The sequence below is a fragment of the Alnus glutinosa genome, chromosome 9 (genome assembly GCF_958979055.1).
Source record: "Alnus glutinosa chromosome 9, dhAlnGlut1.1, whole genome shotgun sequence".
NCBI classification, from domain to species: domain Eukaryota; kingdom Viridiplantae; phylum Streptophyta; class Magnoliopsida; order Fagales; family Betulaceae; genus Alnus; species Alnus glutinosa.
This window is the reverse complement of record NC_084894.1, coordinates 18,187,718-18,202,987: the sequence shown is the minus strand read 5'-3', so window position 1 is coordinate 18,202,987 and position 15,270 is coordinate 18,187,718. Positions and strand designations below refer to the sequence as shown.

At 33.1% G+C, this 15,270-nt stretch overlaps 1 protein-coding gene across 1 annotated transcript; it reads right to left on the bottom strand.

Moving 5' to 3' along the window:
• Nucleotides 1-5,345: 5,345 nt before the first annotated feature.
• LOC133877781 (alpha carbonic anhydrase 7-like) lies at nt 5,346-7,222 on the bottom strand. The gene is made up of 6 exons (XM_062316191.1): nt 6,959-7,222; nt 6,638-6,855; nt 6,261-6,470; nt 6,000-6,167; nt 5,803-5,856; nt 5,346-5,669 (listed from the first exon to the last, which is right to left on the bottom strand). Exons 1-6 carry the CDS (start codon nt 7,098-7,100, stop codon nt 5,583-5,585), a joined length of 879 nt encoding a protein of 292 aa, XP_062172175.1. The 5' UTR covers nt 7,101-7,222; the 3' UTR covers nt 5,346-5,582.
• Between the last annotated feature and the right edge of the window lie 8,048 nt (nt 7,223-15,270).

Genomic DNA, 15,270 nt, shown 5'->3' with positions numbered 1-15,270 from the left:
GTCACAATGGACACACTTAAATCCCAAGACCAATCCTTGCCAGAATTCACCTTGTCGTTGCCCTTAGATTGCTAAGTACCCTTACTAGCAAAATATTTTCCTTTTTCTTTTCTTTCTTTTTTTTTTTTTTTTTTTTTTTTTTTTAATCAAAGAAAAATAACACAACTAAGATAAACTGTAAAGACTAACACAAATGCATACAATTTACACTAAGACAGCAGTAAAAGTAAAGATAAGAATACTTACAAGTTGGGACCAAAAAGAATTTTTTTTTTGGTAAAAATTTTCTGCTACTGATCTTATCCAGGAGCTGCCTTCTGAGTTGAGGTCGATCGATCGAATGTAATGGTCGATCGATCGAATATTCGAAATTTTTGCAGGGCCCAGAAACAGAAATAGAAATAGAACAGAAAATCTATCTCCCCTTTTTTTTTATGCTAGAACAAAATAACGCAAATCTAGGATAATATAAAACACAAACTAAACAGAATTTGAACCAAGTTATAGTGAACTAAAAGAAAATTTAAACAAACAACAAAATACTATTAAACAGAAACAAATTATAAAAAAAAAATGAACAAAATGGACTGAAAAAAAGTACTGGAACAATGATACTCACCTAGTTCCGAGCTGCTGCTGTGCAGGAAGTTGATCGATCGAAGTATATTTCGATCGATCGAAAGTCGATCGATCGAATATATTGTCGATCGATCGTCTTTTTATAGTGCAGATTCTAAGTCGACCGATCGAAAGTCGATCGATCGAATTTATTTTCGATCGATCGATTCTTCAGGGCACCCAGTAAGTTGCAGAAGCTGCAGAACAGATCCGGGAAAAACAAAGAAAAGACTTAGAATGTAGAACAGAAGCTAAACAACAGTAAAAATGAAACAAAAATCTATCTAACTAGTAGAAAAACAAAATCAATCAAACAAAAACCAATTTTTGAACCGATTTCCCCGGCAACGGCGCCAAAAACTTGATGTGTGTTTTAAATAGTACTCGCAAGCGCACGAATCGTTTGCAATATAGTGTGTGCAAGTGCGAGGTCGAATCTACAGGGAAATGGTCAAATATTAATGTCTTGCTTGATTAACCCCATTTTAACCTAGTTCCAAAGGTTTGAGAAATGATTGAAGAACAAAAGACTAATGGAAAGAGATGTAATGAAATATGCAAATTAAAAGGAACTAAGGTTAAGGAATCCACCATTAAATGAATCCAACTCATTGACAAATCACAAAGAGTACCGATTGAAATCAAAACATCCAATGTATCATTCCATCACAATGGATATCATCATTCGAACCAATAAAACAATGTATTAGTCGGTTGAAACACATAAAATGTCCTCTATCCACCACTAACTACATTCATTGCAAAAGATAAAGCTTTAAATGAATGGAACTTGAACAACTAACATGATATATCATTAAATGTGCAAGTGGTACAGCAAGATTGTGAGTGTCATCAATGGAAAGGTTTCATCCTCAACCCTAGTTGAGGTTACTAGCCTTCCATGACTAAGAACACCACAAGAAAATGATGAACAACCATGGAAATGAAAGAAAAGCTCTACAAAGAGAAAGTATCTGAAAATAAACTACTGAATTACACTACAAGAAGCACGAAATTAAACCTATCTACAGAGTTTCTGCTCTATTCTTTCCTCTCCTACTCTCTCTATTACTCTTTCAACAAGGGGATGGCTATGGCTTTTATAGAAGAAAGTTAGGGCAAGAAATGACTCCTCTACCCCCCTCTAGGGTTCCTCTGCAGCTAGAGACAACCACAAACACGAAACCAGCGTGTTCTGCAGCGGAAATCAGAGTGAGGACTGCTTTTTGGCTTCTGATTGGGCGTTCTGGCGCGCTCTGCAAAAGCAATTTCTGGGAAATTTCGATCAATCGACTTTTATTTCGATCGATCGACTTCGGGCAAAGTTTCGATCGATCGAATTTTAAGTTCGATCGATCGACTTTTCAGGATCTCCGAATTTCCAGCTATTTCCTTATGAAATTTGTCATTCCTCTCTTATTGTCCTACAGAAACAGAAAACACAAAAACTAACCAAAACATTAGAAAATAACAAGGCTAAAGGCCTAACTAGTGCAAATCAAGGGATCCAAATACACAATATTTGGCACTCATCACCAATCATATTTTTATTTGTTTAATTTCCTAATGTAAAAACGAGCCGTAGTTGGCATGGTTCATACACGCCGGTTTCAGCAACATGAATGAAATGTTATGGGCTTGTTTGGCAGAACTTTAATTTTTTCTTAAAAAAATTAACTTCAAAACATTTTATTTTTTATATCACATCAATTTTTTTTTTAACAATTTTTTTTTTTTTTATTTCTTATATCATATCAGTTGCTTTTTAACAATTTTTTTTTCCTTAAAAAAATATTTAAAATTTCTTTCCGTTTTATCTTGATGAGAAGTTTGACAAGAATAATATCGCTTACAGGTGATCTTGAATTTGACATGGAAGATGCATGTGATAGATGACTTGCCAGTTGCCACCTTATGATCATCATTTATATGAAGAAAATAGCAAGACTCGCCAAAAACTTAGGCAGATCGACCACAGACCCTCGGAATCGCCCCAACTTGCTCCAATATTACCAATAATTTAGAATAGGAGAAACTTCATTTATAACTTCTGGTTTTTTACTATTTTTGAAAAATGTATACAAACTTTGAAACATGTAAATTTAGAGTATGTATCTTTTAATTTTTTTTAATTTCAACTTTCCGTTAGAATTTTCCGTTAAATCCTATCAAAATTCCTAAAATACCCATGTGTTTTTTTTTTTTTTTTTTTTAAAAAAATATATAATTTTTTTTTTCAAATATTTAGGTATGAGTATTTTTGTAAATTTCGTTACATTTTGACCAAATTTTCCGTTAAATCATATCAAAATTTTTAAAATACCCCGTGTTTATTTTTTTAAAATATATATATTTTCATAGATTCAAGTATGGATATTTTTACAAATTTTGTTAAATTTTGACTAACACCTAAATTCTAGTAAATTACCGAAACCTAAAAATATTATATATATATATATATATATATATATATATATATATAGACTTTGAAAGAAAAAAAAAAACAAAACAAAAAATACACTAAAAATTAAGTGAAAAGAATCCTACCACCTCTCACAAAGTAGAGGGAGTCTTTATCACTTACGATTGAACTTTTTGATAAGATGAAATAATACTCGATCAACTACTTTGAGAAATAAAAAAGCCGCCTTAAAAATACAATTCAAATCACAAAACTTGTGAAAAGTTGAAGACTTGAAGCATTCCTGCACGAGTGGCCCAACGTGACGAAAGTTGAAGCTTTCGTGTACGGAAAATGATGCCTCAAATGTAGTCATGCATGCTGTACGCCTATGCCTATAGCTATACGTTATCAAAAAAGATGAGAGGAGGATAAAACCATAAAAGGGATGGATGAATTAAGTTTATTAGCTAGGTTTCCCAATGGCTATGCTATGAATATCTCGATCTGGCTGGATAAAAAGTTTTGAACCCTAAAATGCTATATTGTCATATCTTTTATATATAATGGCAACTCATGTTAAAATATATATTTCAGATTGTACTGGTGTATTTTCTTATAATAATATTTTTTTATTTAGGTTTGATTTCTTTGTAGTGTTTATTCTCGTTATGTTAGAATATTTATATTCTATAAATTAGGTTTATCGGTCTTTACCTTATTTAAGTTTATAGTTTCTTGCTCACGACTCATTGTCTATCTATAAATAGAGAGTTATGTAATAATGTTTAATATAATGAATAGACAAAATGTTGCTCATACGCCTCTCTCCGCTTCCGCTTCCGCTTTCCTTTTCTTTTTTTCTTTTTTTGAAAGAATGAGTAAAATTATATATTGACAAAAAGAATCAACTGTACAACAAAAGGTGTACAACCTAAACAACAGAAAACAGAACAACTAGAAAAAAACCCTCTAGGATATCCATGCTACACTCATGAAACTAACCCAGAAACACCCAAAACAACAGCCCTGCCCACAATGGAACAACTAACTCAAAATACAAGTATCAATGTTCCGTTTGTGACAAAGAATAACATCCTCCATAGTTTTTGGGAATTTGCCATTTCCAGAAACTCTACACCGAACTGCCCAAAAAACTTGCTTCAAAACCTGCTCTTCAGTGAGAGGTTGTCCATCAACTTTTAACTCATTTTGAGCTCACCATATCCAATACACAGCAAACCTCAAGATAAGTCTACAAATTGTCCCCATCAAACTCTTACTCTTCCTAGTTCTACATTCTTCATCAATCACTTCACTCCAACTTGTATAACAATTCAGCAAGCAACATCGCTATGAACAAGTTTTCCAAACTCGGGAGCTAAAACCACAAGAAAAGAAAAGGTGGTTTCAGCTCTCAATACGAGCCTTGCAGAAACCACAATTAACATCCCCTTTAAAACCCCAAGCAAGCAACCGGTCCCCAGTGGTTAGCCTATTATGGAGAGCTAACCATAGGATAAAAGCTTGTTTGGATAACCGGTTTTCACTCGGGTACACAGATAAAAACCGATTAACCGGGATTCCAGGTTAACTGGGATACCCGATTCCAGAGCCAGTTATTGAAATTCAATAACTGGGGACCCCGAAGCCGGTTCCCGGTTATTACCCAATAACCGAGAACCGGCTCCAAGTTTACACCACTCCTTGGAGTTAGAGTGCAACAATGTATTACTTATTAAGTAGAGGAATGATCTAAGACATGAGAATCAACCTAAAGCTGAGGAAAGAGTGCTTCAAGAAGTTGTATGGGAAGTGAGAAACAAACTTAGGGGGAAGGGGAAATTTAAAAAGAATAATGTGAATGTAGAGATTTGAAACTTCGAAGAGTTTTTCTTTTTTGGGTTAGAGGCAATTGCTTTCCGGCTAAAGAGAAGTAAATTAAGGCGAATTATTCTTTAAAAGGTAATTACCATATGATTTATAATTAGTAGCTTGCTATCTCTCAATTCATCTGTTCTTAATGTAAACATGTTTTTTACGAGAGTTACGTTGTATCAATTTTATTCAAGCTTTTCCCTTGTTCATGGAAATTAGATCCTCAAAACTTCTCTAATCTGATCCGATGAGGGGTTAGGGGTTGATGGCAAGCTCCTTTGGCAACTACCTTTCAGCTTTCCCATGCTCTTCACTTATATATCAGTCTTTTCTTTTTCTTTTTTATCATCGGAGTATCCCGAGCTTCTGCCTGATTAAATCTTTGGAATACCGTACGTGCAAAGTGTTTCTTAACAATTAAAAAAAAAATGAGTATATATTTATTTAGTATATATGAATACCTGAATACACAAGGACACAGTATCCTACGTACATCAAAGCATCACCATGTCCCAACATGTTCACTATAAAGGGGAGAACCATAGAGTACGACTGAAAAGTACAAGGTAATCAAGGGCCTAATTAAGGAGCAAGTAAATGTGGTGATGAAGATATATAATTGGTTCAACCACCAACATATATATTTCTGCCACTTCTAAAAGAATGTAAAATCATTGAATTTTAATCAATCCTCTTTGCTTTCACTTGGTCTATAAAGAAGCACTGGGCGCCTGTTTATTGGTTGTAATGGTCTTGCGTTAGTTTCTGCATCCTGAAAAATAACAACAATAAATAAATAAAAAATTAAAAAAGATTTGATTTCTGCCCCTAAAAAATTTGAAACCCGGCACATTTGCATGTATCTTATAGAAAATGTTTAAAGATAGGAATAGCTAGCTACTCACATCATGAACGGCTACACGAAGCAACTTGACTTGTTCTTGTGAAACAGTCCTCACCTGATGAGTTAATTGAATGATCAAATTCGATGCAGGTATGCACATGACTTATAAACTTCACAAATCAGGAAAATCTTGACAATGTGGAACTTGGATAGTAACATTGAAGATTTGAAGTCTATGAAATTGAAAGGAAAGCAAACCTTTTTGACCATAGTCCACACAACATTTTCAGTACATGGGGGAACTGTAAGGGAGCCAAGATATCTATAATACTTTCTACTGCCTATCTTTATATTCTTTGGGTTGACAATACCCGCGGCAGTCACTGCTTCTCTAGTATCGGTAATGGCTGCTAAATGATCCATCATCTATTCAGAAACACAAAACCCATCAGAGATTCACAGAGAGATCGAGAGAGCTAGAGAATGAAAAGTGATGTGTTTTTTTGTAGTGTTACTTACAGATGATAAGAAAGAATCAGGGCGTCCAATCTTGTACAAGATTCCAATAACAGAAATTTTTCCATCTGAGCTCTCATGAAGCATGTGCGCCTCCAGAGCAAACCTCTGGCCATTGATGGTGTGTTCAGAAGGCGAGTGCCAGTGGCACTGTTTGAGTACATATTTAGTTCCGTTTATTTCAATATATCCTGCACCGCCATCCCATTTCAGCTGCACAAATAATTCGAAAAAAGAAGAAGAAGAAGTTAGGTTTTAAGGATACGATTGTTAAAGTGATGAAAGATCATGCTGGGGTGGCAATATAAGTGAAGTTTTGTGTAAAAAAAACTTGGGTTTACTTGTGTTGATCATCCTGATCAATCTCTCCTTTTGCTTACCATCATGTCATGGCCCCTATTGGTAAGAGTGGCATTGGAGGGACTGTAACTCCTCTGAAGTCTCCTTAAATGGGAAACAACTTCAACTCTCTCATCCAGCAAATCAATTGGAGACTGCATTGATCCATTTTTACACAGGCTCCATTCCCGGTGAAGCTCTCCCCATCGAGCTGGTCCCTTCTTGCTTCTTTCACCATAATCAAATTCTCTCTCATCATCTGCACTACCATTAACAAACAACGTACGTTAACGTCATTTCATTGATGATCAAAACTAGCTAAATATATATATATATATATATATATATATATATAGGCTTACCAACTTCTTGAGATGTTGCTATGTATGAATTCAAAGCAAGAAGAAGAAAGAAAGTGCAGAACAAGAAATGGGTGATTGCCAGCTTCTCCATTTTGTGTTTGTGGGGGAGAGGGTCCAGCACTTGGCTTTCCTTATATAGCATCCATCGTCTCTGATTGTGTGTAACATGAATATAGAAAACGTGGTTTGATTTAAATTTATGTTAATTTTTTCCCTTAACTTGACGTAGAGTCCATTTGATTTCAGCTAACAAGTTTGAACATCAGAAGTTGTGTCCGAGAATGAATCTTCTTTTTATCAATGTTTTAATCATAAGGTGTATTCTTCTTTTCTTTCTACTTCATTCTACACATAAAGTGGGGCGGGCGGGCGGGCGTGTTCAATTTGAACAGCGCGCGTACGTCCATGGTGACGCCTCTTTGTTGAACAAATTAAAGTAATGTGAAATTACTTTTTGACAATACCGGATCGTTGCATTTGCTTGCTTTTTGGGTACGTATTTCAACTAATGTGAAATTAATGAACCACTTTTTGACAATAAATTGACTAAAAACAAAGGACACCACAATTTTTACTCCAACAAATATTAGAGAAACCTTCTTTATCTTTCGTCATTTTGTAATTAAGTAATTATTATTTTAAAATTTTCAAAATTTCTTAAAAAAATTAAGACAAGATTTAATAAAAAATTCTAACGAATAGTTGAAATTAAAAATAAATTGAAAGATAAATACCTTAAATTGATACTTTTTAAATTTTGAATACTTAATTGAAAAAGTAATAAAATATCAAGAGTTATAAGTGAAGTTTTCTCCAAATATTATGAACGTATAAATTTGGCAATTTGTTCTTAAATGACAAAGTTCTTTCTATTAAGTAGACGTCGAATTTGGAGTCAGAAAATGAACTCAAAAGAAAAGAGGGAGTTTCAACCCCATATCTATTATTTAATTTGGTATGAACGCAAAAATAAAAAAAAATAAGAAAAATAAAATTGGTATGAACGATTTGGTCATTGAATTTAACTTGTTTAAGGAGATATCTATTATTTAATTTATTATTGTTGAATTGCAAGGATTATTTAATATATGGGCAAGTGTTTTCACAGAATTGAGAACATTTAATGGAAGATAACGCCAATTAGGAAACAAACAACAGAGTCGATTCTGATCAGACGACAGACATCACCAAATACGTACCCACCTACCCTGACTAATTCAATTACCTTCTAAATTCTAATCCGCGCAATATTGTACGGATTGTTTCTGAAAGTTTTTTTTTTAATAATAATAATAATTTAAAAACTAATAATAAAATAAAGAGATGAAACAAACATACAAAAATGGAAAATGTTAGATTTACAACACCAATATAACAATTGTACAACAATCCCTCACATGAGGGTGGGTCCCACATACTGGGGCCCACCCTCATGTGAGGGATTGTTGTACAATTTTTGTATTGGTGTTGTACAAGAATCAAATCCCTAAAAAAATATAGAGATTAAGGTGTTTTGGTCTATCGCTTAGCCCCCAATTGGCTCTCCAAACCAAACTTCCCTCTCACAAAAATACGCTTAACAACAGAATTCTAATAGGTTCTATTGGTATAGTTTTCAGTATGGTAACAAAAACTAAAGGACCCTTCCAGGGGTCCTCTCCGATTAAATTAACTTCTGTGAGAAAATAATACTCTGTGCATAAAAAATTGAGTTTTAGCTTATACTTGGGGTATGGGCTTATTTATAGGCAAATAGGTAGAGTCAAACCTGAATTAGGATTCCTGTTTCTTGTTGATCTAGAATTGGTGTCAGAGTTCTAATTTGACTTTTTTCATTTATTAGACTTCTAATCTGATATCTTATTAGACTTCTGATCTGATCATTCTTCTTATATGATTGAAAACTATACTTGGACTAATTAAAGTCCTATCCCAATTCTCTTTGGGATAGGATTACATACTGATCGGATTATGACTACTTACTTCAATTCAACTTGGAGTAGAGTCCTAATTAGAATTTACTGAGACTCCTTGGATCGGGTTGAGTGAAATTTATCCATATTAGGTTCATAGCTATCACGGCTTTAAAATGTGTTGTGTCAAAAATGATGTGTTTATACATATAAGTACGGACATTTTCATTCTCATACCCAGGAGATGTAAGACATCACAATAATATCCTTTGGATTAAGGTTAACAAATCCCTTAATCTATGATAATCAAATCATCAAAATCTCTTGATTTATAGGATACAAATTAACATTTATCACAAATGATTTTTATCTTTTAACATTCGTAACCAACTTTTTTTCATCTAAATTTTTAATTTTATATATAGTATATCTTGAGAAATAAGAATTTTAGATGCACTAAGTTTGTTGTTTGCTCTAAATTCCTCATGAATATGATTTGATTTAAATTCATTTGTTTCTTTATTTGATTTGAAAATTAATAACACTTAACCTATTAAAATTATGATACCAAAAAAAATCATATTTGATTCAGATCTCTAATATATGTTGATTTGTTTTTATATATTATACTTAAAGTGACATCTGTCAAGATTTTAGACCGTTATTTATCACAATTCTAAATTATTTTTCTTGATGAAGACTTCTTCTTTTATACTAATCAGTTTTATGTACTCGATCGTATCCACAGAAAATGCGTTAAAGTACGTATGTTTCCTTTTTCTAAAATATCATATCTATCGTTTCTTCAAAAGAATCATTAAATATCAATGTTTTTACAATATTGTGGAGGTTGGACCGACGACGTAAACGCTGACGATTGAAGTAGGACCGACGACGTAAACGCTTTAAAATCTTCTGATGATGATGTAATACTTGACCCAAAGTTTCAAAACAAAAATTACTTAACACTTTTACAGACGGCATCGAAAAAATTCTTACAATCCAATTAATAAAAAATTTGCTATCTTTCGTTTATTTTTTTTATTTTTATTTACTTTTTTTTTTAGTTGTCCACATAAGAGGAGGAAGGAAAAATTCAAACTAATGACCTCCGTTTCATGAGGCGCGATTCCCAACCGATTGAGATACCTCTTGAGGCATCCTTTGTTTTATTAAGTATCCCATAATGAATTTTCCTAGACAAACAAAACATATCCTAGACAAATGGATTTTCACAATGACAAGATAAAAATATTGACTTTTTTTTTCGTAAAATAAAAAATATTTTATAAAATGTATTTTTATTATTTTGAGTTGTAGAAAATGGATATCACAACCTCAATGAATGATAGATTTGGGAGAAGACATTGTAAAAATTGAAATATTTAGAAAAATTGCTAAAAGAATAACAGTTAGAAGGGTAAATTTAGTTTGTTGTAAAAGTTATTAAACCCCTATGTATACCCAATCATAGTTTTAATTGTTTAGTGTGTTGTAAAACTTTGTTTTTTAGTACTTGAATTTTTATTCGCATCACATATTGTATTTCCGTTTTGGGATAAGACCAAATTAGTACCTTAGTCAAATTTTCTGTCCAAAAACTAACGGCCCACAACGTATCAACCCCTAAGGGTTAACACCTGTTTTAGTATTAAAAAAAAAAAAAAAAAAAAAAAAAAAAAAAAAAAAATAGAGGTCAAGTGTTTTGGCCCTTGGGGGTGATTCGGCCATCCGCAAGGACCAAAACCCATCAAAACTCAGTGTCAACCTCTGAATTTCAATTCGCATCATAGATTTTTTTATTTTTTTATGTTTTTTATACTAAAACACGTGTCAATTCCTAGGAGTTGACACTTTGCGGGGCGTTAGTTTTTTGACAGAAAACTTGACTGAAGTTCTAATTTGATCTTTTCCCAAAACGAAGGTATCATCTGTGATGTGAATTGAAACTCAGGTACTAAAAAATAAAGTTTTCAAAACTCAATGACCAAAAGTGTTTTTAACCCAAAAAATTAACTTCAAAATATTTTACTTTTTATATCGCATCAATTCATTTTTAACAAATTTTTTTTTTCTTAAAAAAAATATTAAAAATTTCTTTCTATTTTATCTTGATGAGAAGTTTGCCAAGAATAATATCGCTTAGTTTCTTTCAGGTAGTCTGGAATTTGACATGGTAGATCATGTGATAGATGACTTGCCACCTTATGATAATCATTTTATATGAAGAAAAAAGCAAGACTCCCCAAAATCTTAGGCAGACCACAGACCCTCGGAATTGGCCCCAACTTGCTCCAATTAATACTACCAGTAATTAAGCATAGGAAAGACTTCATCTATAAACTTTAATCTTTTATACTTTTATAAAAAAGTATGTAAATTTTAAAAAATGTCAATTTATAGTATCTATCTTTCATTTTTTTTTTTTTTTTTTTTTAATTTCAACTCTCCATTAGAAATTTCCGATAAATCATATCAAAATTCCTAAAATACCCATGTGTTTTTTTTTCTTTTTTCTTTTTTTTTTAAAAAAAATAATTATTTTTTTTTTCAGATATTTATGCATGGGTATTTTTGTAAATTCCGTTACATTTTGAACAAATTTTCCATTAATATCAAAATTCTTAAAATAGCCGTGTTTTTTTTTAATATATATATATAATTTTCATATTCAGGTATGAATATTTTTGTAAATTCTGTTAAATTTTGACCAACACCTAAATCCTAATAAATTACCAACATAATATATATATATTTTGAAATAAAACAACAAAACAAAAAATACACTAAAAATTAAGTGAAAATAATCCTACCACCTCTCACAAAGTAGAGGGGGGTCATTATCACTTACTATTGAACTTTTTGATAAGATGAAATAATACTCAACGACTTTGAGAAATAAAAAAGCCGCCTCAAAAATCACAAAACCTGTGAAAAGTTGAAGCATACCCGAGTGGCCCAACGTGGCGAAAGTTGAAGCTTTCGTGTATGGAAAATGATGCCACATGTAGTCATGCATGCTTTTCCCTATACGTTATCAAAAAGTTGAAGACTTTTGAAGCATTCCTGAGTGGCCCAACGTGATGAAAGTTGAAGCTTTGGTGTACGGAAAATGATGCCACATGTAGTCATGCATGCTATACACCTACACCTATACGTTATCAAAAAAGATGAGAGGAGGATAAAACTATAAAAGGGATGGATGAATTAGGTTTATTAGCTAGGTTTTCCAATGGCTATGCTATGAAGATCTCGATCAGGATGTACAAAAAGTTTTGAACCCTAAAATGCTATATTGTCATATCTTTTATATATAATGGGTACTCTCGTTAAAATATATATTTCAGATTATGTTGGTGTATTTTTTTATAATAATATTTTTTATTTAGTTTTGATTTTCTTGTAGTGTTTATTCCCGTTATCTTAAAATATTATTTATATTCTCTAAATTAGGTTTATCGATCTTTACTTTATTTAAGTTTAGGGTTTTTTGCTCACTACTCATTGTTTCTCTATAAATAGAGAGTTATGTAATAATATTTAATATAATGAATAAACAAGATGTTGCTTATACGTCTCTCAACGCTTCCTCAATCTCTCATTTTCTTTCTCTTTCACATAATATTATTTTCTATTTTATATTAATTTCTACGCTCCCTTTAGCAATATATCCCTGCGTACTTCCAAAAGGATATCAGCACATCATTAATCAAGTTGATCTCTGATCTCTAAGAAACTTTGCTCATGGACATTCTTATTTCTGCTACTGAAAGGTTTCTCTGCATATTTTAGTGTTATACGTGTTTGGAAACCGATAATGCAACTCACACACATCGGGGAAAAAATCAAGAACACAACTACTGGTCAAACATGAATTACAATTTTCAAAAATAATCGTCATAACTTTAAGAGGACAAGAAATAAATTATGTTCCCAATTGTTAGCAAATTCAAAAACTCTGATTTTGTTGCTCTTGAAACACCACAAGTCTTCTCCTCGATGACTCACTAGAAAAAATTCGCTCAATATTAGCGGTGACAAAATGTTGCCACTAAAAGTCCAATAGTCAAAGCTATTGGTCTTTAGCGGCAACATGCCAACGCCAATACTCGGATGCTAATGATAATGTTTATTTTATTAGCGTCGACTTTTGTATCGGTGCTAATGATGGCCATCGTCGTTGATGATATTTGGAGTCGACGCTACTGGAAATAGAACACAGAACAAAAATGTCACCGCTAATAGTCGATCATTAAATTCCACGCTAATAGAAATTATCAGGTCGACTTAGGTTGACGATAACGGACTAAATTTTTTTTTAAAAAAAAAAATATAATGCTATCAGCGTCAACTCTGGCCCGTTGCCACTAATAATTGACCATTAGCGTCAACTTACCTAAAATGTTTTTTTTTTTCAAAAAACATGTTATCATCGTCGACTCTGGCTTGTCAACGCTAATAATTGGCCATTAGTTGCCTGCTGAGGTTAGATTTTGATATATCTAAGATTATTGTACTGCTATTTTACTTATGTAAAATTTTTGAGCATTCAAATTACAACCGTTATGATGCCAAAATTTTCTAGACGAACAGGATCTAATTTGCTTTTGGTATTATTTTTGGTGCATTTCTCATTGTCCTATCTACAAACATGTCTAATAAAAGAAAGAGAGATGAAATTGCTGCTGCTGCACAAGAACGCTTCAACAAAATGACCATTGTCATTGAACGTGGAGTTCTCAAGCTAGATATCAGAGTAGCTCGTTTTGATTTCATTTACCAAAAATTTCAGGAGAATCAGTGGTCAAGCATGTTAAATGATGGAGGGAAGATTTATCCCAGACTTGTGTGGGAATTCTACAAAAATCTGGTTATCACCAACCTTCATGAGCAATCTCCAAGTTTTGAGACGAAAGTGCGTAGTGTCAAAATTCGTATTGACACTAGTCTTATCAGCTCAGTTACAAGCATTCCAATTTCTACTGATCTTGGGATTCCATTCCCTAAAACTGCTGCTCAACCTTCCAGAGATGAGCTCATGGCATGTTTTAATCAGCGAAAGATGTTTGTTTGGAATAAAGAAGGCAAGAACAATGTTCCCATTGGCTGGTTTGATTCTCCACAGAGGTTCCTCGCCAGAATTGTGCTGCAAAATTTCTGGCCCATTACTCGTCACAGTGATGTACCTCTTAACCGAGCTCGCCTGATTTATGCCATCATCAAACAAGTTTCTTTCTGATTGTGTAAGCATATTATTTGACTATGTTTGAGCTACAGCAAGATTCGCGGGTTTCTTTGCCCAATGGAGGACTTGTTACAAAGATCCTCAAGTCACATTTGACTTCTATACCTTTGAATTAGCTAGAAGATATGCCAGATGAACCCTTTGAGAAATAGACTATTTTAAAGTCAAATTCTCAAATTCAGAGGTTCCAGGATTCAGATGAGCTTATCCCCCTAGCTCATACAGAGCCTTTAGTAGCATCTTCTTCTCGGTCTGCACCAGCTAGTGATACAATAATGAGTATTTTCACTAGTTAGCAAAGGATTTCAATCTACGAATGACCGGTTTTAGGCTTTGCAGACTCAGGTTACTAAAGGATTTCAGTCTATTGATATCCAATTTCAGGAGTTAGAAACTGAAGTGGCCATAGATCCAGATCAATATTATACGAAACACTCTCTGTCATGTGTTGCCAAAAGACCAGTAAGATTTAGTGCCTTGAGGACTTTAGTTCCTTTTTCCATCTTTTGTATTTTTTGATAGACTATTTAGGCTACTCTTGAGACCATTTACTTTTATTCTTGTTTTGTTTGATATTAGTATTGTTTATACTGTGGTTTTTAGTACTATATTTACCCTTTATCCTTTTGAGACAAAAATGGGGAGTATTTTTTTATTTTTAGACCGAGATTGTATTTTTAATCAGTCAAGTGAATTTTGTCCCAGAATGACCAAATGGAAAGTTTGTTAGTTTATTGGCTGCATTCTGTTGACAAAATCACTATATTGTAAGTGTGTTGCTATAACAAGGATGCTGTAAATATTTAGAGTCTTCAGAATATTCAGAGATTATTTCCTCAACATGGAAAGCCTTAATATGACAAGTTTCAGTGTCACCAGCTTTAGAAAGGCAATTTTCAGGTTGTCCAGAAGATTCTGCGCGTGGTACAACTAAGCAAAGGCGGCTCCCTTGTTACCGTCCAGACGGCCCATCAGTGTTCGAAGAAGAGTCTGAACACCTTAGCAGACACCAATCACAAAAAACAAATGTTCGCATAGATGTCCAGACAGCCCAACAGACGTCAACTCTCGAGGCACCTGTTCGTGCAGGTGTCTGAACAACAAACTAAAGGTTGCGAATAGTGAAGACAGCATGCAACCATCTAGGTGCTAAG